General features: G+C 37.1%; 1 protein-coding gene across 5 annotated transcripts in view; it reads right to left on the bottom strand.

Annotated features, from left to right (window-relative positions):
* Window positions 1–27,517, bottom strand: part of IMMP2L (inner mitochondrial membrane peptidase subunit 2) — a 481,785-nt gene that overhangs the window by 424,421 nt on the left and 29,847 nt on the right. For 2 of the 5 annotated variants that reach the window (XM_054812775.1, XM_054812774.1), the window contains exon 4: window positions 19,610–19,748. The exons of the other annotated variants lie outside the window; for them this stretch is intronic. In XM_054812775.1, coding sequence (XP_054668750.1) covers window positions 19,745–19,748 — 4 coding nt within the window. In that variant the 3' untranslated portion in view covers window positions 19,610–19,744. Of the gene's footprint in view, window positions 1–19,609; window positions 19,749–27,517 lie in introns of those variants that run through there. 5 annotated transcript variants of the gene reach the window in all.

Here is a 27,517-nt window from a genome sequence, read left to right as displayed (position 1 = left end):
ATTAGCAAGAGCAGGACTTAAGTCTCTACTGTCAAAAATCAGTTCTGATCTTAGACAATGATGCAGTCCTTTTGGATGGAAAAGCAAGGCAATGAGTTAAGATTGAAGAATATTAGGTCTGGAAAAGAGGGAGATGCCTTCTTGCACTGAGGTGGAACCAATACTACTTGATTTATGCCTGGCAGAACTTTGTCCAATTTGCTCTTCACATCAAGAATTGTATGTTTCCTCCTCATCTTCCTTTTTTCCTAGACTAGTTAAACTCTGGGTTTTTGTCTTCCTTCGCAAGGCTTTTTTTAAAAAATCTTTATTTTGTTCCTCTGGACTCTCTCCAGTCTGCCGATGTTACATAGCATGAGTTTCCCACATTCTCACTGGAACATGTGCAAGGATGATGAAAAAGTAAATCAATCCTCCATTCACTTATGTACTGATAGGAGTCCACTTGGTTTCTTCTAAATTTTATTTTCACAGAATCGGAATGACAGAATGGTTGGAAGGGACTTCTGGAGGTCATCTAGTCCAACCCCTCCACTTAAGCAGGGCCACCTACAGCCAGTTGCCCAGGACCACATCCAGATGGCTTTTTATAATTCAAAATTATCTTCTCCATTACTTCACCTGTTTTTGCATTCACATACTTTTCTCAACTTCAATGTAAATAATAAATCAATTCTTTCTAAATCAGCATGATGACATCGTAAAACTGATTTTTATGACACGTGCAAAACTACAGAATTGATTTCTTCACTGCTACAGCAAAGGTAAATTCAATATATTCAGGCTAGCTGGATGATAGGTCTGAGATCTTAAAAAACACATCAATACAATGGTGTGGATTTGTATTTGTATTTTGTGGGTTTTGCTATTGACAGATTTATGTCCAACCCCCGCTGCAGAAAGAATATGATCACATTACTGTGATAGTGCAGTAATATTATGGCTCAATTTCACTTTAATTTACACTATTGCTTAAGAAACAGCTAATAGAGCAGTTTTCAATATGGGAACTAAACTAGTACAATATACATTACACAATAATGGATAGCAAATTACCACCAGGGGGAAAATGTATGGCAAATGAAACAATTTTAATTTATTAAATTTTCAAAACTCCAGCAGAATATTTTTATAGGAAGCTTGTGTGAACACAAATTCCCCGGTCAGCTCAAGTAACATACCATATTGGCCACAAAAAAGAGCTTTGGATTTTGAAGAAAAACACATTTTAACTTTTTAACAAGGTATGCATCCCTCCTTCTTTGGGTCACTTTGTTCAAGTACCATTAGTCGTAGGCAAAAAGTCACTGCAAGAAGAATAAACCTTAAAATACCATTAAGATACAACACTTCCTTAACAATAAATATAATATTTAAAACTATTTATTGGCTAATGCACACAAATTATACCTACAATTTCATGAGGTGACTAAGCATTAGTATTATCACCACACAGGCAAGACACACAGAGCCCTTTCCCTTAACTGCTCTCACTCATGCTGGAAAGGGCCATCCTTCACCGCTACCTGGAAATGATCCTTCATGGTGCTGACTTGACATCCCTTGCTGACTCTATTTTTGCCTTTAGGTTTGTATAGTTTTTCATGCTGGTGTTTTCCAACTCAAATTACTGCTGATTCCCATTTCAACAATATAACCCACATCCCTCATTTATCTTCCTTATCTTGCATTGTTCTACTCTGTAGACATTTTCGCAGCTGTCTCAACTCAGCAATCTCCTCAGAAGCCTAAGCCATGGTTATACATGCCATATCAGGGATGGGGCTTGGATACTCGCTCATGGCTGAATACAGAGGGAGAGGGGAAGAGGAGAGAGAGAGTTTTGGCAAGTTGCTTTTTCCTCACATAGAACATGCCTCTATATCCAGTCTTCTGTTTCTACAAATCAGATGAGAGTAAATTTTGGACCTGCTGCCAAGGAGTCTAACCTGCTGTCCAAGAGTCTAACACCCAGAAGACATGCTGTACCTAGAAAACCTGAAACAGCCACACAGCAAAACTCCATCTGCTCCGAGGTATGACTGAAGGCAGGTATCAACGCAGCTCAGCAAGCCCAGCTCTCCATCCCTCAAGGAGAACTTAAGGGATCCAAGTGATTTAAGGACACATATTGTGATGAAAAGGCAGACTTCAAACATGTTCCCTACCCACAGACAAACATCCTGCTATCATAACACATCCCCAACAGTAATTTCAGGCTAAAACATATAAACAACAAAGTATTGGACAAATTAGAGAAAACATATTAAAAACTTCTGAAAAGTCAGCTAAATTGCCTCTTCACATAGAATGCTAATTAAAATTACTTTAAGCTATGAAAGAGTTCATGGTTCATGTAATGAAATATTTTAAACTTTATTACTTGAAAAACATTAAAGTATATTTACTTGACAAACGTTTAAGTATGTCTAAGGAAAGTATAGAGAAAGCACAGCCTTCTATTGAGCCGTGTCATAACATTTGCTCATATGAGCACTAAGAATCATCATCAGCTGCCTGACTGACATATATGCTTAATTTCAGAGAAAGTCTTCGTAAATTTTTTGTGGCATTTAATTGTTACATTATCAACAGTGTGATTATTTGTTTAATGCTTACCTAGCCTCACATTTTATTATTCTTTCCCCAATAAGTATTCTAACTTCACAACACTTGAAAAAACAGGATGTAAGTACCTAACTCACAAAAGTCTACTATATTTCAAAAGAAACTGCACTTACAATGCTAATTGTTCCATTTAAATCAGAGGAGTATGAAAGAAACCTGTTTGATAAAAAACTACAGGAGCGAAAATTAATTTGTGGTTGGTGGTAGAATTTACCAGGCACACATGCAAATTCCAGAAAGAGTTGAAAAAGGCAACTAGAAGGCTTCAAAAATATATGGTTTTGTTCCTTGTCTGCAGGGTGTTATACTTTTTTTTAATAACTGCTCTTTCACTTGAGATGATAGAAAATTGAAATACTCAGAATGTTTTCTATTCCCATTGAAAATGAAACATTACTGATTCACTTCATCAAAAAAATTCAATATTGTTTCTCGTAATTTAGTGACTGAGTTTAAATAGTCATTTGGCTGATAGGAGATGTGATGTTTTATAATCAACCAACAGGGTGATAGCCCTCTATTTGTTACATACTATCCTTTAGAAATATATCATAAGGAGGGTAACTATGTAGGAATGACCTAATGTATTAGGCAAGTTAGTCCCCTAGTTTCTGATGTATGTTTGCAGCTAAGGAATGACCATGTGTCAGGCTGCAACTTAGATATTTTTGTGAACTCCTACCAAATGACATACAAACCTCATGAAGTTCAACAAGGCCAAGTGCAAGGTCCTGCACGTGGGTCAGTGCAATCCCAAGCACAACTACAGGTGGGGCAACGAGTGGATTGAGAGCAGCCCTGTGCAGAAGGACTTGGAGGTAATGGTGGATGAAAAACTGAATATGAGCCGGCAATGTGCACTCACAGCCCAGAAAGCCAACCATGTCTTGGGCTGCATCAAAAGAAGTGTGACCAGCAGGTCAAGGGAGGTGATTCTCCCCCTCTACTCCACTCTCATGAAACCTCACCTGGAGTACTGTGTTCAGCTCTGGGGCCCCCAACATAAGAAGGACATGAAACTGTTGGAGTGAGTCCAGAGGAGGGCCACAAAGCTGATCAGAGGGCTGGAGCACCTCTCCTATGAGGACAGGCTAAGAGAGTTAGGCTGGTTCAGCCTGGAGAAGAGAAGGCTCCCGGGAGACGTTAGAGCACCTTCCAGTACCGAAAGGGGGCTTACAAGGAAGATGGAGAGGGACTCTGTCAGGGAGTGTAGTGACAGGACAAGGGGTAATGGGTTTAAGCTGAAGGAGGGTCGATTTAGATTAGATGTTAGAAAGAAATTCTTTACTGTGAGGGTGATGAGGCACTGGAACAGGTTGCCCAGAGAAGTTGTGGATGCCCCATCCCTGGAAGTGTTCAAGGCCAGGTTGGATGGGGCTTTGGGCAACGTGGTCTAGTGGAGGGTGTCCCTGCCCATGGCAGGGGGGTTGGAACTAGATGAACTTTGAGGTCCCTTCCAACCCAGACCATTCTATGACAGGACTACATGCCAAAGAAATTAAACTGGAATCCTGTTATAAAAAAATAAAAATAGCTAAGAGTTTGCCACTGTTCAGACATGTTTTCTCCCTCTTTTTAAATTTAAGTTCACTGAAATGTAATTTCTTTAACCACTGTTCAGCTAGACAAGTATTAACAGAAGACTTGCTATCATTACCATTACAAACAGATGTTTATGTTCCTTTTTTAAACATAAGTACGGAAAGCCAATATGAGGAATTAAGGTTGTTGATACTCAGCAGCATAATGAATACCTTTAAGGTGCCTCAGTCAGAGAACAGAATCCAAAGTACAAAGGCAGAAATAGAAAGTCAGGCAAAGAAATTATTTTCATATTCATTTTCACAAATAAAAGCAGGTGCTTCAAAAAGGCAGTCCAAAAATCTGCATTTCTGATTTATTACAATGACAAAGCAAAAATGGAAAATACCCAAATAATTGGATAATTAGGTGATCTCCTGGAACAATTTATCTTTAATAGCTACTGAATATTTTAACAATATATATGTCAGTGTTTATGAGCATACGAGAAAAAGGTTATGGTTTTAATGATAGTAATCAAATCTATAAATCAGATCTGCCTTTGGCTGTGATTGACTATTATTTTAATAATTTCTAGAAAAAGTAAGGAAGTACAGGAAGTACAAGAGGACAGAAAGCAAACTCAAATTGAGAAGTCAATTCTGAGTCTTCAAATTTTTCTTTAATAATTGTAATGTTTATCTGCATAAGTGTTTTTCTAGTTCCCCAATTTAATAGAACAGAGTAAGCTGTAAACTGACAAAGGTATTTCTGAAGTGCCAGAAGAAACAAAACAAGTTTCAGTCTTAATTAACATAATTATTAGCAAACTTCTGATAAATTTCATCATTTTCAGTTTGTTATGATTTCTGTCCCGAAAATTCCTTTGTACTGAAATGTTCCATATCACTTCTCTGTCATGAGGCAAACTTTAAAAAAGGAAGGAAAGCATCGAGAAAATAAATTTACTAACCTTTCATTTCCAAGGCTATATGCAAAAGCAAAGCTTGAAGAAGAGAAATCATCAGATAATCCCTTCAGCAATTTCACGCACATGTAATCTAGCCACTGAACAGAATCTGGCTGTGTATTTGTTCTTAAAATTTCAGTGAAAACTATAAACAAGTCAAGTTCACAGAACACACATACTAGATCTGGAATATCGATTACTAGATCAGAGCAGTCGTAAACATGTTTTTATCATTTTGAAATGGAAGTATCATCACCTTGATTTGATTCTAACTTATAGATGTACAGTGACCTCAGATTTCCATATATTTCGTTCATTAGTAATAAAGAAATAACTAGTTACTCTTGTGACCATACAACATAACTAGTAGAAAAGGGATAGAGGTGTGATATTTTGAAATACAGAAAACTAGACTTTCAAGAAAATGATATTAAGACTATGGAAGCAACCAACCATTGACAAATTGTTAAAACTCAGACAATAACCCTGAACCCAATCTGCCAGGTATGGCATTTGTCAAAAAGGCTGAAACTTTGTACAGATGAGACCCCTTAATCACAATCCACCTCAGGATTTAGACCAGATACTGTGAGAGTTAATGTTATTTGTCAAAAGCTTTCGAAATGAATGCCAGCAAGTGAGACATGTAAGCATATTTTAAACCAGCTGACTTGGTTTAAAATGTGCATCACCTCAGTATTAAAATAATAATACAAAATAAAAAATAATACAAAATATAAACACACACACACACAAAAAAACCCCAAACCCACAACTCTGTGAACTCCACAGGTAAAAATGTCCAGTATAAGCCACGTCTCATTGTCTCTACATTAAGAGACAAATTAAGCATATATGCCTGCAAACTGCTACAATAAAGTAAGGTTCTACATACAATGAGGTTTCCACAGACCATATTTACCAAAAAAAATTCAAGACAGTCTCTCATAGCACAAAGTAGTTTGAAGATAGTTACAAAAGCAACGGCACTGAAAAGGTTTTCTTTCAAGCATTTTTTTCATATCGCTACAAAATGCACACAATTTGTTTCTTTACAATAAAAGGAGGAAATTACCTGATATTCTAGTATGCAAAGCTACACAGTGATAAGTATGACTTTTTAAAAAGCTGTCCCAAATTACACAAAAAAACAAACAAAAAAAGCTTTGTGTAGTTGATAACAAACTTATCAGATTAAAAATGCATTGATAATTTTACAGTATTTCATAATATTATGTGACACTACTAATAGTTTTTACATATATATACACACATATATACACATATGTATACATATATATCAGACAGCCTACTTTTTCTTGCTGTTGGGTGAAAAAAGCTATGAAAGATGGAGGGGGAAGTATGAAAAATACTGAGTTCCTTGAAGCTGTCTCGGGCTCAAAAAGATAAAGAGCTGAATACAGTGTAGTTGATCGAATAAGTTTGATTTTTTTTCCTGATGAAAAAAAGAAAAACTATTACTTATAAAGTGTATTTGGAAGTTGCACAACAGTTCTCAAAGCTGTATAATCTATACGATCAAGAATTACATCAAGACTCAAATCCTCAGGTTTTCCTCTAGGCCCATGATAACACACGCTAACTACACTCTAAAACATTTCAGTACTTCCAAGCGGATTTTCCTGCCCAGAGCAGACATTCTGTCCCTCTGGTGTCACTCCCCTAACAGAATAGGAGGCAAAATGTACAAAGTTGCAACTTCTGTAATTTACCAAAACAGAGGGGAGCCCTAAGTCATCCTCATGATGCTAGAACCTAAAGGAAGAAAACAACACAGTTTTTTCCATACTGCAAATGTACTTTTCCAATACTTGTCACTACCACTCCCTATCCTGAGAACTCCAGGTCCCACGCAACAGTGCAAGAGCTACCTGATGCTGCCTTTAAGTAACAGTCCTTTTTCAGTTACATTGGCAAACGTGGGGTTCTTTCGTGATGCAGTAGGTAATGCATAAAATCCCAGGCTACAACAAGCAGAATGATTTTTTTTTTTTTCTAGGTTTTGCTGATTGTGCTCACAGCTTAAAATGCCAGCTTTTGGATTTTGAAACATTATACAAAATGAATTCTACACCTACTCCTAATGTAGTCCTTAGCATTTTCTCCAAAGGGAATAGGATCAATCAAGCCATCGAATCATGCTACCTCCTATCATAGTTCCATCTGAAGGGGAAAAGAGAAAAAACCCAAACCAAAAATACAACCAAAAACCTTCTAACAATCATGCAAACATGCATCCTAATGCAATCATTTGATTCTGTCTTCCTCATGTGCTACAAAAAAACCCCACTTAACTAATTTACTCGAAGTTATATGAAGAGTCCAGTGTTCTACTCGCATTAAGACCAGCAAAGATCCTTACAGGTACTGATTACTGGCTTTTAATAGACCACTGTTCTCAATTTAGAAAAACATATGATACTAACCACACTGTTATACTACGTACTGGTTACCAATCTTTCAAGTCTTCTTTGTAGAATAAAACTTCATTTTAAATAAACATATTTTTCAATTTGGCTTTTTGTCAGGTCATCTGTAGGCATCCAATTTGAAAAACATTCTAAAAATCTTCTAAGACTTGGAAATTTAAGCTAAGAACTACGAAGGGGGAAGAAAAAAAAAAGCAATTATGAGTATCACCAAGTCAAAGCAATAGTTATCCTCTATTTGACTTTAAGGCATATAGGTTAATGACTTGTAACTTAGTCATCTACACAGGAAATCTATTTTAATTGCACTACAAAATATATTAAGCTACTGTATTATACCTCCAAGTCTTACTATAATAATATTAACTGAAATTTTTCTGTGTCTGAAAAAGAACATGAAAGTCAATAATGTTCATGCAATTTTTCCTGATTCTCACATGGACCATTGTCTCTCACAATATTCTTGTATCCATGTAAGGACACTGCAGTCTGGATGGGTGGAAAAATCAAACAGATAAAAAAAATGGTTGGATGATCAGGCTTAAAGGGTAGCGGTTCATGGGCAATACTCTGCCTGGTGGCCAGTAACAAATGCAGTACTGCAGGTGTCTCTCCCGTCCTAATCAACTGCTTTATCAGTCGCCTGGAAGTGACGGAGTGCATTCTCATCAACTTTGCAGGTGACAAAGATGGGGATCAGTTGATATACTCACAGACAGGGAATCTAAAAATGCTATCTCCAGTTTTGAGCCCCCAAGAAAAGGAAAGACAAAGTGGAGCATGTTCAGCAGGGGGCCACCAAGTGGGTCAGGGGCTGGTGCACTAGCCCTGTGAGGAGAAGCTAAGGGAATGAGCTTGGTCAGCCCGGAGAAGAGATGGCTCCAAGTGGACTTAGTAGCATGCCAATACCTACAAGCTTATCAAGAAGACACAGCCAGGCTCTTCACACTGGTACATGGTGAGTGGACAAGAGACGATGGGCATAAGTTGAAACAAGACAGGTTCAGAGTAGATATAAGGAGAAACTTTTACCCAGTGAGGACAGGCAGGCAGTGGAAGAGGCTGCCCAGAGAGGTTATACGGTCTCCATCTTTGGAAGTCTTCAAGACCCAACTGGGTAAAGCCCAGCAGAACCTGGTCTGACATCACCATTGGCCATGCTTTGAGTAAGAGGTTGGACCTCCTGAAGTCCCTTCCAACCTGAATTACCCCATGATCAAGGATGTGATCCTATGATCCATGTCTTCCAGTTTAGTGAAGATATAAAGACATGGATACTTGCCTTAACAAAATGTCCAACTTTTTTAGGTTTTTATACTTAGGCAGGCTTATGCACAGAGTATGGAGTGTTTTGAGTAATTTCCACTAACTATAGTAAAAAGGATGGTCAAAGAAGTGGATACTCTCCCAAAATTCTTTGCCTCAACCTGACCCCTAGTACAAGTCAAAGCTGTCTGCAGAACTGCTGTTTACTTTCAACAGCTGGACAGGCTGTCTGAAATATATGGCAAGTAAGTCTCAAGGCATCATTCTCTAGACATAAAAGGCAGATCCATCCTTTTAAGCCAGTATCTCAAAAGAAGAAAGATAAAAAAGCCAGTCCAAAAAATTTGCATCTGTGGGGAATTCATTCAGAGTAGGCATATCACCAAGAATGCTGATAAAATTCTCATGTAAATTCACTGTACAGTCTGAACAATACAAAGAAAGCATTTCCCTCCCTCCCTCTTCTTCCCTCAGCTGGTGTTAGCTTTTAACCCTTCATTAACCATGCAGCCCCAAAAGACATAAAACAGCTTTTAAAGTTCAGCACAAAGTAGTTCATATCTCAACATGCTACGGCGCCATTAAAAGCTTCACATTAAAAGCTGCAAAATCAAACTCTAAAAAAAATTTGAATGATCTCTGACAAAAAATGGAAAATTAAAGTGAAAGATGCAATATTAATATAACCTCTCACTGGAGAATGCCAGAAAGAATTCTAATTATTTAAGGACACAATCATACAAATTAGAGATGTGAATTGGAAAATGACCCAATATACTATAAAGTCTTTCTTCCTGCTGCCAAAAAAAAAAAATTATATATCACATATTACCCAGTGTTTTATCCTAGCCAGTTAAAAGTAGATTAACTGTTTTCTTAGTGTATTTCCTGTCCCTAAAGTGAGGATTCCCAATTCAAGAGTCATGGCTCACCAGCATCACAGACAAGTTTCAGAGGGTCACAATCACTCTGCTATGTTAAGTGAAAAAAGTCCTACTGTAAGCAGAGAAGCATCCCTACAAGGAAAATAATCTTGATATTGAAAAGATGAGAATGATATATTGGCATACAATTGGTGCTTGTAGAAACTCACAGTATTTTCATAATAAGTGATTTGTTAATTCTGGTAACTTCTGTTTTAATCCCAAACAGATTTTAATTTTCAAGTAGACAAGATTACGTTAGAGGGTTTCTGTAATGGCGGATGGGCCAAAGACAGAAACCTTGCTTTCAGATTCATAAACCAAGTATCACATTTCACAATCCTACAAAATAAAAATTACCATTTTGATAAACTTCAGCACACAAGGAATACTGAGCACTTGCTGACAAGCCATTAAATGCAGCACTGCTACTAGGCAGTGTTATAATTAAGTGAAAAGTTTATTTTATTGGTTAATTATCATATCTTATCTACAGTGCTCTGTTTTTAACTATTTGACAGAAACAGAATGCATGCTGTATGTCTGCAAGATATAACAAATACCAGTACCATCCCATAGATCTTTCCAATCAAAAATCACTCACACAAATAGCTCTGGATAGCTTATCTTTGGCTCCTTATCTTCCTGCATTTAGTGTCCCTATGTCTGGACTGAACTAAGCTGTATGCATTATGAGTACTTTAACTCCCATTTTTGGTTTTGCAAAATACAACAATCAACTGCAGTTGTAAAGTTTGGTGCCAGAAGCAGGGACACCAATCCCAATTGTCTCCTGAAAGTTAAACATGCAATGACTGAAAAATCTCTAGAAAGTCTGCCTATTTCCATCTATTAGAATTTAAATGCTAGAAAAGCATCACTTGATTCATGTTAAGCTGTTTTTGCACTACAAATGCTTTCCCTTCTAAAACACTGAATTTCCCATTTGTGCTGGAACATAATATAAGGCTGCAACTTACAACTCCCTAAGGGAATCATGTCAATTGGCATTTTGAAAATTAATTCAGTGACCTACAATAATACAAGTTTCTTATGCACAATATTTGTCAGTAGGCAACATGGGAAGTTCCGAATTCATTTAGAGAGCCCAAGCTTTATAAAGGCAAGCAAAAATATTCTTGAACTGCTTCCTCTAACTTGGTAAGGGTCTTATGGTGAATGTCTGTAATATAAGAACAAGGAAAAACGGAATATATGAAAGGGATCTGCATGCAGTATAGTTAATATTTAAAACAGGAAAGAAAAAGGAATAAAAATTCCTGGCAGTATATGCCCATCCAGCTACATTACTGACCTGGTAAGACATTCAGAGCTTGTGGAATTCTGCACATCTTCTGGAAACTATGGCATGGTAGGTCTCATACGTGCTTGCACAGCTCATTTTTAGGCTCTATAAAAAAAATTTGCAACCATAAACAGGTCTTTGGGGACAGAAGGCTCCATCTAAAAAGGCTTAATATCTAATTATATCAGCACTCCCTCCTCCTGGTCTTACATTTCACTGAAATGTGAGAGCAGCACTTCACTGAATGGCTTGTGTAAATGAACCAAGCACAAAGAGTTGCCTGTCGTTTCCCGGGGTTTGCTGTAGTAAGTACAAGTTATCTTTAGAAACAGCTTTTTTAAAGTGATTCCCACTGTTTGATGAAGCATGTTACACTGTGCACCTAAGTTTGGTTTATCAATAATAGAGTGTTAAAATGGGATAGAGTTATCAAAATTAAGGTTTAGGTAAAAATGCATATGAAAACTGAACATGTTCTAAGCAAGGATGAGATACTCATACAATTATAATACATTCCAATATCGGAATATTCAATATACTCAACATTTACGATGAAACCAAAATATTATAGTCACATGAAGACACAAGCAGAGTAGTCACTACTGAAACCTTAAGGAAAAAAGTTTCAACTTTTAACTACAAAATACTGCTTATAAAGCTACTATGAAACATTTAAATGACACAGGCAAGAACCAATGCTTTTCGTTATGAAAATATAATAGCTTACATCTGAACTACCTATGTAAAATGAAGTACCTATAGAAGCAACCTGCAAGAAGTGATTATTATTCCATGAAAGGATAATACAGTATGTATTGTCAACTTTCCTATTTTATGATAGAGCCTGAGGCAGCAAACAGTTCAGAAAGTGCTTCGTATGCAATTGCCATCTATTCTTCAAGTTTAGTCTTCATTTCCAAACATTATTTGAAATGGTGGATAGGAATTATTTTCAATTCCTACAAAACATTTATTAACTCTCCATACTTATCACTGGGCAAATATAACACTTTCTTCCTCAAGGAGATAAGTACAAAGCTTCCCCACTCAAATATTATTGTCCACTTTTTTTGGACTATACATACATTTTTAAATCAAGGAGCCTTTGCCATCCCATACCATATCTCTGCATAACACCAGTATTAATTTGGTCAAATATATAACATCTGACTGATATTCTGAAAATTAAGATTTACAGTAAAATTGAAATATTTGAATTGAATACATTATTTCAAATACAGCAAAATGGCCACTGTCACAGAACAAAGAACTTAAAGAAAATCTAATAATAAGACAAAAAAAAATACAGAGATTGATTTCTTACCAAAGATTAGCTTTTTTTTTTTTTTTTTAAAAATGTTCTTTACATAATGGTCAGGTTCTGGCTGTACAGTCCATTTCACTCATGGAGAGTTGTATTCTATCAGCCGTATCTACAGTTCCAGCAGAATTACTGTCACTTTCTCTAGAGTCACCTCAATGTAAGCATCTCCAGAAATACGTACCAATCCTTCTTGAGCAATTAGTGTGGAAAATTAGGATCTCCCTACATCACAGACTCTCAAATAGGGGGCTTGAACTTCAGTAACACTTTCTCTTTTAATACTTCTTCTGTCCTCCTCTTAAAAAACCCAGCCAACCAACCAACCATACATACGTCACGGTGCTCCATAATACCAAACTGGAACTCACACAAGACTCACACAAGAGCTTCATTACTAGAGATACTCAAAATGCCCGGTTAAGTCCCTGCACACCCTGATCTAATATTAGCTCTGCTTTAAGCAGGTGTTTGGACCACAAAATTCCAAAGTTACAAGTCCATAACTCCATAGCTAGGAACTAAGTACTTTATGATTATCAGAGAAGTAGGGAAGGCAGACCCCTAAGAACAAGAGAGGGAAAAATAGTACTGCAGGAAGTAAAGGTCACTAACAAGCCACGATCAGTGTTATGTTGATGAAGGGTAGGAAGAAAATCAGGTAAGTATCTGACATCTGTATGAGAAAAGCTGGAATCCACCTGAAGTAAAAAATAAATTTCACTTATAACTACTTTATTTTTGCTGAACCATGCCTACTGATGACTTAACCAGTGGCCGGAGCCAGATTGAAAGCGCAAGCTCTGAACTGAAATTGCAATAAAATTGAAACCCCTAAAAGAGACACTTTTGAAAGATTGCAAATGAAACTGCAAAAAGTGAAAGAATTCCTTGAAGAATCTTTTATTCACTTTAAACTAATAAGTCAGACTTATAATTAAGGCACTTGGCAGATTTCATTATAACTGAGCAGATGCTAATTCAGTTCAGATATCCAAAGCTGCGGGGTGGAAGGTGAGGGGCAAGGAACTAACAAAAGATATGACTTCACACTTGGAAAAGAGTGTTATGTGATATGGCAGGCTGCAGAAATCACTCAGGACAAAAAGAAAATGCCCAAAAGAAAAAAAAAAAAACAAAAACCAGCAACAAAACACCACCACAAACCACAAATATACTTACTTTGGCTACAGAAGAAAATAAAAAATGGAAGAATACAAAGTAAAAACTTAGGGCAACCATCACAAAGGAAATACTGCTAGAAATAGTGTAAGACAAGAAGCATATAGGATGTAGGGTCACACATAGTATTTGCAAAACAATGTACAACTGCAGGTGATGCAGCCAAGAGCTGCCAACTCAGAGTAAAAAGAAAAAAGTCACATCTAGCAAGCATACGTACGCACAGTGCGTCAAAAAACCAGCAGATACAGCACTGCAAACCTGCTTAGATGTGATGCCTGCAAGATTTAACCTGGAAACAGACACTTCTTAGAAATAAAAGAAATTTCTTGTGAATTTAAAGCTGAATTTAGACAATCTCAGGTAAATGTTATTTCCAGAAAATGCTTTAAAAATATCTGGAATCAAAGCATTGATATAGAAGACAACTAAAATTGAGAGCTTAAAGAATTAATGTAAAGAATTATATGACTCCAAACTAAGGTGGCTGAAACAAAACTCCGTAAGTTTTTATTTTACTGTCATGATGAACAGAGATAACACAATCTTTTAGAAATTCTAAAGCTTTAAATCTTGTTCGGTAAACACCAATACAGAAAAATACAAAAGTAAAAAACTGTGTTGATATTTCAAGATTCTAGTGACCCTTTATTTTTAAAATATGTTTTCTCAAAACTAGCATTATGCCCTCTACTACTTCCACCTCTGGAAAAAGAAGAGTAAATTGGGATGAAATGTATCAAGATGAGTTGAAGGGTATGAGAAGCTCCAGAAAAATTCTGTCTTTTCTTTCCAGGAGTGTGATGTAGTATTTCAACCAATGTATAGAATGCGAGTAAGACTACAGACCACAACCTCATCTTCCACTCTTCATCTCATTAAACCTAGGCCGAGTTGTCCTGATAAATGCCCTCACTCTGGGAAATGGAGAGCTGAGAAAGGCCTGAGCAATGTCTCACAACTGCCGCACCAGACACAGTCCTTCGTTCTTGCAGATCAGGCTCACAGGCTGGCACAAGGAGCGCTCATGATGCAAGGAAAAAGCTGTCAGGACATGAAGAGGAAAGTGCTTTAGGAGAGGAACTAGTAGAAACAAGAGGAAGGTTCTTCCTTCTGCACTTTAGGTGCCAGAGACGGAACTATTTATCTGCCCACAGAAACAAAACACTGGCTAGGAAAAAAGGCAGCACTGGAAGCTCCTGCTGAAAACAGAGATTCATGATTAGGAGAGGGAAAAAAAGGGTGGATTGGCAGGAGAGGATCACAGGGAAGTGGACTTCCTGGTGTATGAGGTACAAAGATTACTGCAAGGAAGAGAAAAAACAGTACATTGGTTTCAGAGTAAAACATCCATAAATAAGGCAGGAGATTGAGTTCAAATTCTCTGAACTTTCGATGGGTGTTTCAAGAAAGCCTAATGAGTGGACTCCACAGGAAAGTGGGAGAGTATCTAATTCATTGATCTTGAGTAGGTTTAATTACGTGCAATGAGCACTTCAGCACACAAGTTTCAGGTGTTAGGGAGCTTTGACCATGCTACCAAATTAGGACATTCCCAAGGAAGCTTTACTGATAGAAACTGAATACCAAGAAAATTTATATACCACCAGGATTAGCTGGATTTTCAGAAGATATATTCTACACATAAGTGCTACAAGAGAAATAATCAAATCCATCGGCAGCTCTAGATACCTCTATGTTAACACGTCAACTCCAGTAGCACTGCACAACCATTTAATATTATATTGATTTCTCAACAAAGGACTTTGTTTTTAACCTTCGTTGATTCTACCAACTTACATCAATAGCAATGTGATTTCACTTTTCACTCTTATTTACTCTCTGCATTATATGAGACTGTATTATTCTGCAGCTTTTATTTAAAGAAATAAAGATACTGCCAAATAAAACATAATATGCAAAACTTAAGAACTCCTTGACAGTTTTGAAGACTAATTTGCATAAAAGTAGGAAAAGAGTAGCATCACCTCACATCTCACCAACTTGGATATTCTCTTCCAACAGAGAGAGTTTATTTTTTAATTTGATTTGGTGATTCTCATAATTGATTTTTTTCCTATAGAAATGAAAGACTGGATAAGTAAAGTTACTGCATACAGTGTTTAATACTATGAACTTGTACACTTGCAATTGTCTCTCAACTGAAATGCATTTCTTCCAGGTTTATGAAACTTTCCAATGTAGAAGTATGAAAGTTGAATTTTCCATCCGTCACAAAGCTCAAATTCTTGGAGACATTGCAAATCCTGGGTCATGTAACGGTAGCAGACTTCTAAATCAAAGGATTAGACTTCATATAAAGGTGTCACATGATGAAAGAAATAATGGGGCTATGTTTACAGGTGAGGTGCCTTTGAATGCTGTGTTTAGAAGCATATTTAAGCCACTGCATAATGGTGTCTGTCCTCCTTTATAAATCCTTCTATCAACCACTGGTTGGTGGACCAGAGCCAACTCATCCATCATACATATCAAATTAGATAGCACGGCAACAAAAATGTTCTTTAAAAGCTTAAAATGTCAGGACAGCAGTAGGAAAGTATGGAGAGGACCAGATAAGTATGTGCACAGTGCTCAGACCGGACAGCTTTGTGTTATTTGAATATCTGAAGTACTCAGCATATACTCACAAATCTATGCAGAGTTTTAGCCCAGCTATCACCCAGACAGAATGTGGTAGATTTGGTGACTTCTGTGGGGCACAAACCTCATGTTCTGAATGTCTGTATAACACTACATTCCCTACAGTAAACTGTAAAAAATTATGCCACTTTTCAGAAGATGTTTCTTTCTTCAGAAAATTCACTATACACACAAACATGTATTTCTGATGCAATCCTAAAAATCTGTTTAGTAGAGTTCTGCAGCCACAGGTATCTTGAATAATTTTAAAAGCTATCATGAAGGAGATTCTTCCCCAAGAACAAAAAAAATTATGGCAGATATTTTCTGGCACTGGCTAGACAAACAATAGGCATGTAACTTTAATGAAGTAGCTAAAACACCATAAGATGGCAACTACTTCCTTTACTTCGGAGTAAATATACAACTTCAACTACACATGTTATATAGTAACAAGCTAATTAAATGAAAAATTCACATGGAAAATAAAAAAAATAGATGGATGGGGTGTTTCTTCTGGACAGAAACACAGCTTTGACAGAAAATGAGACTACAATTGGGAAATAATATTTACAGAAAAATGTTTTCTTTATACTCAAGAAGGATACACATTATTTCACGTCAGCTGAAAAAGTTTACAGTAAATAGTTCTAAAGAAAAAATGTGGCTTGAAACTCTCCAGGATAAATCTCTCTCTGATAAGGAATGATCCAAGTTCATTAAACTTCACGCAGCACATTCTTCACTGCAAAAACAACACAGAAAAAAAAGAGAGAAAAAGAGAGGGCATGGAGGGGGGAGAGAAGGGGGAAGGGGAGACTGAGGTTTTTTTAATTCTGGATCAGGATGTAATTCTAAATATAAATTAAGACCAAATAACACAGCAAAGTTTTCCTTATTCTGCCAGCAGAGGTAGTTTCTTTCCTCCTTGTTATATCAGTATCGTGAGAATACTAAAACAGCAGATGCTTTTCACAGGGTGGAAGTGAAATTAAGAAGACTTGCTTGGCAGTTTAACTGCTGATTAGAAAAAAACTGCTTCAGTTTGTAAAAGATTTTGCTCTGCATGTTAGTGAATCAGCCTCCTTCCAAATTTCACTAAGACCCTTGCTGGCACATAGCTGATAGGCAATCACCACTTTTTTTTTTTTTTTTTTTCATAAAGCATTTTTTGTTATGGTACTTATAAGCATATGAGACCACTAACTCATACAATATTCACCTCAGTACTTAATACAAGCTAAAAACAAGCTACAAGTATATTTTGATAATATGGTATATTGTTAGAATAGAGATGTAGCCACATCAGTCAAAAATACATTAGCAGAAATGTTTCTGTCAATCAAAATTCAAATGGTAGAAAGATTATAGATATTTTCATTTAGAAGGCATCTTTCCATATCTGTATGCACATCTATAATTATAAAAAAGCCTTTTTTGTATATGCAATATTTACAACATATATCTGCTTTCATATAGAGACTTCAGTTTCCATTTATTATACGTTAAACTGAAATGTGTCTTATTTAGCAGGAAATCAATTCTCGCCCTTAATTCTATCAGAGTATGAGTTGTCTGCCTAGAAAGCAATACATCAACTGTAAATTTATGGCTCAATACGGATACCAGCCCACAGCTAAAAATTTGCAGATCTATATAACCAAGCACATTAAACAGTCCTCCTGGGTAACGTATAACCAGAAGTAACTCTCATAATTCAGCACACACTATGGGAAGAGCTATTACGACCACGTCTGTTCACCTTTTCTGGTCCAATCCATTTTCAAAAGAAGCTGTGCATATTGTCAACATAATGAATGAAATCACAAGACTCCTCATAAATTTTAAATGTCCTAAGGGGTTTCTTCACCTTCATGTGAAATCTGAGTACTGTATGCTTAAACTGATGTGGTGGGTTTTTTTAAATTAAATTATGCATTTTGATGAATGTGCCCTTTTATTGGCTACATCAGCATTCTGTAAAATGCCTGAAAGTGAAAACATTCAGCAATATTCTAGCTGTATTTTTTTAGATTAGTCCTGTTTTACTGTATAATCCCTTCAAACTGCACTGGTTTTCATTACAGTAGAAACTCTTCCCATATATCTTCCATCATGCCTTAGAGATTCTATTATTTATTTTAGTATGAAGAACACTATAAAAAGAAAATATTTTTTAAATGTACCATGAAATTCCTTAAGGAAAGAGTTTTTATGTCATTCTAAGAAAATAATATCTGAAATCTAGTAATAGAGAAACAGCATTGCTTTATTGTAAATACAGGGTAAGAATACCGCATGTCTTCTGTTCTGTCAGATGTAGTAACACAGAATGTATTTTATTCTTTGTAAAGCAAATGTTCCCTAGAATAATCCTTTTATAGAAGGAAGCTTTGCTGGGTTATTTTTATAACTGAACTAGAAAGCAACCAAGTGAGTACGTCAGTGTTGGTCAGAGTTTGGTATATTTAGTAAAACAAAATCTTTGTTCCTATTGTACAGCAGCCTTCAATATTGTGATGACATTCTTTCATCAGTAAATATTTGAGAGGCTAAGAATTTCTAAAGTTAAACCAGCAACTGTAAAAAAGGAATACATTGTGCAATGAAAAGTACAAAACCAGATTTAGTTAAGTTTAAAGACTAAAATTTTCCTCAATACACCTTGCTCCTCTTCTTCAACCATTACTGTTCCCACTAATTTTAACACAGAGCAGAAAGGTATCATGGCAAGATTTTGTAAACCAATAAAAGTATTAGATACATTATGAATCATTAGTATGAGAAATAAAAAAAGAGCAGCACAGCTGTGGAGTTCTTTGAGGTTTTTGTTCTGTCATTTGGGGAAAAGTATTTTTTGTATGATTCATAATAAACTCTGAAGTTTGATAGGAGAATTTGAAACTGTCATAAAAACCCCTACATAAATCAAATCCATCTGGCTACAGGCACATTTCTCACTATAATACAGCAGTGAAGTTTAATTTTGAAAGTACATGAACCTTTCTCCTGCTTTCTTATTTTGCATATGGTGGTCTCCACAGGTGCAAGTTGGGAGTATTAGAAAAATGGCAGAAGAAACTAAAAATCAGATAAAAATACCTCATACTAAGAGTATCATCACTAAATAATCATGGATATGAAGAAAAATTATCATAGCAGTCATTCTTCTCTTCCAGAATTACTTCTTCAAACACATCTTGACATCACTAAGAAACAAATTTAATACTGTATGCAAACCATGTAGCTTGGAGCTAACAATAATGGAAGACACAATGTGTCATGGTTTAACCCCAGCCAACAACTAAGCAGCACGTAGCCGCTCGCTCACATCCCCCCCTCAAGCAGGATGGGTGAAGAGAAGTGGAAGAATGAATGTGAGAAAACTTGTGTGTTGGGGTAAGAGCAGTTTAATAGGTAAAGCAAAAGCCACACACGCAAGCAAAGCAAAGCAAGGAATTCATTCACCACTTCCCAGGGGCAGGCAGATGTTCAGCCATCTCCAGGAAAGCAGGGCTCCATCACATGTAACGGTTACCTGGGAAGACAAACGCCATCATGCCAAACATCCCCCTCCTCCTTCTTCTTCCCCCCAGCTTTATATGCTCAGCATGACGTCATACAGTATGGAATATCCCTTTTGGTCAGCTGGGGTCAGCTGTCCCAGCTGTGTCCCCTCCCAACTCCTTGTGCACCCCCAGCCTCCTCGCTGGTGGGGTGGGGTGAGAAGCAGAAAAGGCCTTGGCTCTGTGTCAGCACTGCTCAGCAGGAACGAAACCATCCCTGGGTTATCAATGCTGTTTCCAGCACAAATCCAACACACAGACCTATACCAGCTACTATGAAGAAAATTAACTCTGTCCCAGCCAAAACCAGCACACAATGTTAATGTCAGAACTCAGTATCTGGTCTATGGATACCTTCCTACAGTACATAAAGCACAGAAACTGGAGATCATCTTTGAGTATTTCTCATTTTGCTACAATATCTATGCAAATGAAGGTGAATTTTGAGCAAGAAATACGCACTCTTCACATAACTGACAACTTCTTGGTTTAGAAAAGTGAATCTGGAGAGATTCTTCAATTCTAACCGATGCTCTGAAGACTGTGCTCAGACTCCCATGCATCCCAATCTGGATTCTACATGAAGAGACATGCAACACTGCCACAATTTTCAGCTAAATCTGAAATCCAATTTGAAACCAAATACTCAGATGCATGGATTTGTGATAGTCCCTGGATGAAGAACAAAAAAAAACTGGTAATTTTTGTAGTTTGTTGCCACAGGAAGTTGTAGGAGAGGTAACATTTAGCAGGGATCAGCTGTCCCTGAATTTGTTTAGTTTTAAAAAGATGCTGGACAGATTCAGGCATTACATCAATGGAAATAAGCATATCCAACGGCTGTCAATGCTGAAGAACTACAAGGGGAATTGATCACAGATTGGGAAACCACATGACACTTGCCACCAATATGATGCATGCTATTTCTTGGTAATGGGTTTTTTTTCTTTTTCAAGTAAAATCTCTGTCAGGTAGTTTTAAAATCTATACAACACAATGTCCTTACAATTATTTACCATATTTAATGGAACACAAGCCTTATGTAACACTGATGTCTCCATAAATTCTTATCAGTAATTTAATGACGTTTTTCAACTTTCTTTCATCAACTGGCATTCAATTTATCATTCCTTATGCTTGCTTCACAGATCTATACTGCACTTTCCAATAGCCTACCCTATTTAAATGTCCAAAAACTTTAGCTTAAAAATCTGAATGATTATTATTGCCTGTTATTTTCAGTAAAGCTTATCAAATAGGAAACAGTTATAATACAGTGCTTAGTAGATTTACAACCAGGTTGCTTATTAATGGGGACAGGTAGCATGAGAAATGAAAGGAACAGGAAGAAAGAAAAAGAAATTAAAAGCCATTTTTTGCTCTGACCGATTCAAAGATAATTGATTATCCTAATAACCTCAATAACTTCTGAAACTGTGCCATTCACCATGTTAAATGTAGGTATCAATAAAGGAACTAAGGGTCTGAACTTCCCATTATAGTCAATACCATCAACGGAGCCTGCATTTTGATGTCCCACTTCTGATGTGTCTACTTATGTAGAGCTGAATCTCTCTGTTATACTAATAGACTCAGTGTTAATGCAGCATACTATTAGTTGAAGATGGAGTTTGGGATTGTACAATGGCCGAAGACCCTGTCCAAAACACCGTATGCTGTTTCAAAGTGCAAGAGCTGAAAAAGTAAGTATTTAGTTAAAATATATATGTATATAAATGAAAATATTTCTTTCAATTCATCACCTGTGTGAGAACTTCAGTGTTCTTTTTTAAACCCTTGTCATAAAATACTGCTTGAAAATCCCCTCAGATCAATGTGCTGAGAATCTAATTAAATCAAGTTACTGAACTGTATCCATAAACAGTGGTTTTAATTCTGTCAACTTAGTATCACTAATGCCATCCATAAATTTTGTCATGTTTACAAAGAAACCATGAAAAAGTCACAGTTTCGCTACATAATAAGTTATGCTCTCTTGTGTGACTTTAATGGGCTCTGTTAGGATAACAGCAGCCAGCCAATTTAAAATTTTTCAGGCTTCATTTTGTCGGCATCTGTGATCCAAGAGGTCATTCATTAAATTATGACCTTTTTTCTTCTGTGTGGTTTAACAGACAGAGAGGAAGGAAGGGAAAAAAAGAAAATATTGATGTAAATACAAGAACAGTAAGGAAGACCCTCAATATCATTTAATTACCTGCAAGTATAACTCATTAACAGATACTTCATCTCAACAGGATGAAAATTTGACTCTAACATTGAAGACCCTTGTTAGTCAGCTATTACAATCTCACAAAAGGAGGCTCCGAGATATGTGCAGTGAAGAGTAAGAGATGTCACCCTGAAATTTAAGATATAAAGTGGAAAATATTTTTTCTGAGCATAAGTAAATTGCACGTAAACAATCCTTAAAATTGTATGGTGAATCAAATTCAAATAATCTCATTACTATTTGGTCACCTAGTTTAGGCACAGCAGTGGAAAATTCATATACAAATATATTTTTAATCTAAATTAAAATACATGGCATTTATTTTGCCCATCATTTATAACAAAATGTCTAAGGATAATTAATAAAAACCCATTTCTGGAAGTGCTCATTTTTCTCCATTGACTACAGAGAAATTCTGGTGAGTAGGCTTGATTTATGATATCTAACTATTAAAACAATAGAGATAATTGGAGTCAGTTTAATGCAGAAACCCCCCTTGAGGCAACAACGAAATCTATGTGGAATTTCTTGAACAATTATTCTCTTGTCCAAAATCAGCATCCCTAGGCATGACAAAATATAAATAAGAATAAAATAATAGCCTAGAGGTTTCATCCTTAAGGCTCCATCAGATACTCTTCAAATGAAAGAAAAAAAACAAAAAGTCAAAAGATGCTATAAAGAGATACTATGAAGTCTGCCTAGTCTGCTTGCTGGGCAGACTTTAACAGATGAACTAGTCTGTTGCAAGCACTGAAAAATAAAGTATTAATGTAACCTGTTTGTTTAAGGAAGTCTACAATGATAAATAAAACAAAACTAGACCAAATCAGAAGTAAAATTAAGATGTCACAACTCCTTCTCTAGAGTCTCTACTGAATCTCTATCAAAATGAAGCTAGTACCAACAAAACCAGAATAATCTCTTGAGGTGTCGATCCTATAACTTTGTTCTCCATCACAGGCCTGTCCTCAGCTTCCTTGTTTTCTTTCTGATGTTTCTGTATATGTTTATTAGGACTGGTTGAAAGTGGCATGACTGACATCCCAAGATTTACACACTCAAATGGAGTGGAGGTTGAAAAGCAGTTCATTCTCCAGTAGCACACCATCTTGGGTAGTACCTTGGTTACAGATGCAATTTAAGCACTAAAACCCATTAACTGGAGACAAACCTAAATGTTTCTTTAGCATCCCTCTATGTAAATCTCATAATCACATTGGTTGCAGTGCTACAAATTGCCTTCAGCTTATTAGTATCTTCCTGAATATAACAATCCAAAGACAGTCAGAAAACAACTTCAGAAAGATATTTCATTTACCTGTAAATATACAAGTCAGAATGATTTTTTTAACAAGTCCTAAATTGAAAAAACCCTCATGTATATTTCCTGCTCATTACTAAGACACTGAATAATCCCCATATCTGACTAGAAGCTTACCATTCTATGGGGAGGACCTTCAGCTGCTGCACACACACTCTGTACAATCTGATAAACATGGATTTTGTTCTCAAACACAACACTGTGATTCTAGGATCTAAAAATTTTATATACAATATTGACCATAAACACATCTATAAATCAACACATTAAAAGAGTGTAAATACCATTTTTTTAATCTTTGATTTTTTCATAAACTGTGAACTAAATACATTTAACATTTTCCCTTTTTCCTATTTTTCATGTCTTCTGATTCTCTGAACTAGTTTAAAATATATATTGGATTTGGACCCTAAGGAGAAAAAGTTGAGAGTAATCTTCTGGGCTTTAGGTTGGAAGAGCAAGAAGGGGATTACAGTCTCCCTTCTCACAGGCAATATGAACCTCATACACTCTAGGGAATTATGACAACAGGGATTCCAAATCCTTTCACAGCCTGGGTTCTCAGCACACCAACCATTGCTTTTGTTCGAAGTCAGCCAGGGAAAGGAGAAAATGACTGACTTTCATAAAGAGCATACACATTTAAGAACTTTTGTGATGGGTGTGAGTGATATGCTGCAGTCATTCTGCTACTACATGCCAACTGTTTCAAAATATGACCTCTGTGTGTCTATAATTAATATTTCCCAAATGGATTATGCAATCTGAAATTAGTCTACAAATATTACATACGTATAATAAGCATTATTAAATTATTATACAAGCCTCTTATTTGCCAGCATGTGTATCATAGATGCTTTTTTTTAAATGATAATCTCACGAATCTTCATCTGTTAGTAATTTTGCTATTACAGTTCACAAATTCCTAGTGTGGCTAATTTTTTTTCTAAGTTAAAGATAATTTTGAATATCAGCTATTCATACTAGTTTACCTTTGTTCATCTTTTGTAGTTGGATCAAACTTCCATAGCAATTTCCAAAATAAGTTTATTCTCAGAAAACACATAGGAGACCTATCAGGAATATATGCATATAGGAATCATAATCCCATTCTGTTCTGTTCAATGTGCATGTTTAAAAAAAAGGTTCTTCATGAGATAACATTAAAAGTTTGTGTTGGGTTTGCGTGGCAAGGTTTTGGTAGCGGGGGGGCTACAGGGGTGGCTTCTGTGAGAAGCTGCTAGAAGCTCCCCCTGTGTCTGATAGAGCCAATGCCAGCCGGCTCCAAGACGGGCCCGCCGCTGGCCAAGGCCAAGCCAATCAGCGCCTCTGTGATAACATATTTAAGAAGAAGAAAAACACTTAGAGAGAGAGAGCTTTTGCAGCCGGAGAGAGGAGTGAGAAGATGTAAGAAACTCTGCAGACACCAAGGTCAGTGCAGATGGAGGGGGAGGAGGAGCTCCAGGCGCCGGAGCAGAGATCCCCCTGCAGCCCGTGGTGAAGACCATGGTGAAGCAGGCTGTCCCCCTGCAGCCCATGGAGGAAGGATGAGGGGGTGTAGCGATTCCACATGCAGCCTGTGGAGGACCCCACGCTGGAGCAGGTGGAGGCACCTGAAGGAGGCTGCGGCCCGTGGGAAGCCCACGCTGGAGCAAGTTCCAGGCCGGACCGGTGGACCCGTGGAGAGGGGAGCCCACGCCAGGGCAGGTTTGCTGGCAGGAATTGTGGCCCCGTGGGGGACCCCACGCTGGAGCAGTTTGCTCCTGAAGGTCTGCACCCCGTGAGAGGGACTCCATGCTGGAGCAGGGGAACGATGAGAGGAGTCCTTCCCCTGAGGATGAAGAGGCGGCAGAAACACCGTGAGATGAACTGACCGTAACCCCCATTCCCCGTCCCCCTGTGCCGCTGAGGGGGGGAAGGTTGAAGCCGGGAGTGAAGTTGAGCCCGGGAAGATGGGAGGGGTGGGGGGAAGTGTTTTAAGAGTTGATTTTATTTTCTCATTCCTCTACTCTGTTTTGCCTAGTAATAAATTAGATGAATTCCCTCTCTAAGTTTGGTCTGTTTTGCTCGTGACAACAATTAGAGAGTGATCTCTCCCTGTCCTTATCTCGACCTACAAGCATTTCGTTATGCCTTTTCTCCCCTGTTTAATGAATAAGGGGAGTGAGAGAGCGGCTCTGGTGGGCACCTGGCCTCCAGCCAGGGTCAACCCACCACAAAGTTGTACAACTTTTATGTTCATGTAGATGAAGCTCATGACAAAAAAGCAGTATTGATGTGTTTTATTTGTTCACTTTGTCAACTGCAAGTATGGGACAAAGAGAAAAATAGTAGAATCTTTCCTGAGCCCATTCCAGTATCAGTGACATTGCTATTAACATATCATAAAGCAGTAGTATAACTGGTAGGTTAGAGATACCAAAATGGATTATTTCTAGCCTGAAGTAATGCTTTGTGCTAATAAGACCAAATGCTCTGTACATGTTGTCTGAACACCAGGGCCTGACATATGTTTGCTAGCCCTGCCGCTACCATGTAGAGAATGTACTCGTTGCTGCAATGTAATACCTCACAAGCTTTAGCGAACCGTATACAGCTGCACACAGGAATTGAAACAAGCCACACAGTAGACCTAAATGTAGTTGCTAGCAGAAATTTCTAGAATAGCCCAGGAGGACTTTTACAAATCAGGACATGAAGAGTCCCTTCAAATTTAAATTTCCCTTGGCACTTAACTGCTGCTGCATTAGCAAATCTTGTGAACTCAAAAACCCTGCTGAGTCGCCTTGCATATAGTTATAGCACCGCTGAAATCCTAAACACAACTGTTAGAGTCTTTGCAAGCTCTAAATATTTTCAAATGTGACAATTCATACAGACTTGAGAGATATATTATGTTATACCTCTTCACTAACCACAGGTAAAAGCTGATTAAAACATACATAAAAAACAAATATACACAAAAACCTGTTAAGTGTTATAAAGGAGAAAAGTGGAAACTATTTAGAATTAGACAGCTGGAATAATAGTGGCAGATTTTAGAAACGTGAGAGACAACAGCTACTAAGCTGCAGACCACAGTCCTCCAGTTTTAAGGTAACGCAACACAGAATCAACTATCACACTGTCTAAATACTTAGATAAACCTCAACCCACTTTACGCATTCATGAAATCCGTAATCTCTTCAACATCAGAAATGGCCACAGGACTGCAAAGGAGAACTGACCAGAAGAATAAAATTGGAAGGCCAGCTACTCAAAACTCTCACAAAGATGACCACTGAGATAAAGCCTCAATAAGGATAGATGAAAAGGGAAATAAAGAGGAGGAAATATTCTATATGAATGTTCTCAGCTGTTTCAATTATCAAAACTAAGAAGCATCTAGACGAAGTTTCAGGTATTAAGATGCACTTCTTTTCTGCTAAATTTGGGTTCAGACATTCAGAGATTTGTTTTGCTAAATCAGGTTTAACTTAACACATTTTCACAACATCATAGATTTCTCCCAGGAAAGACTCATCCTAACATTACACATTCACATCACTGTCAGTTTTAAAACATATGAAATGAGGTGCCCTCTCAGTTAAGCGGAGGTACTGCAGTCCTGCTGATGCACCAAAAGCACTGTCTGACCACAGGAAGCATAAGGTTTCATGCAGTAAGGGTGACAAGTGTTAAGGTAACTTATTTTAAAAATCTAGCTAACATTCAATATTACAGTCCAGATATCATGGGATAATGTAAAGTTCAAACATTATCTTAGAAGGTCACAAGAGGCCCGTGAAAGATTATTGTTCTTACAACTTCCTGGCTTTGCAAGGTATTTTAAATATGTTATAATAAACATACGTCAATGATACCAACGGCCCTCTTCAATTCCCAAAGGTGGCATGCCGTTCCTATGAAGTAGTGGTTATATTGACCTAGAACAATCTATATTCTTCACAAGTTTTACAAAGAGATCACAGCTCACAGTGAGGAAAATGTAGTTAACAACAAAGTCAGGATTTCACGTTCGATGGAAGCTATTCCTATTTTAATCAGAAAACTGAAATCATCTCATCATAAGCTGTTTGGAGCAATGAAGCCAAGTCTCTAATGCTGTCTCATGGATTCAGCTAAACTACTATCAATTAAGGATACAGACTATAATTTGTAATTAAGTTTTCCTCTTTAATGTT

The sequence above is a fragment of the Grus americana genome, chromosome 1, assembly GCF_028858705.1.
Source record: "Grus americana isolate bGruAme1 chromosome 1, bGruAme1.mat, whole genome shotgun sequence".
Classification (NCBI taxonomy): domain Eukaryota; kingdom Metazoa; phylum Chordata; class Aves; order Gruiformes; family Gruidae; genus Grus; species Grus americana.
Note: the sequence above shows the minus strand (reverse complement) of the source record. Positions and strands in the feature narration are given on the sequence as shown.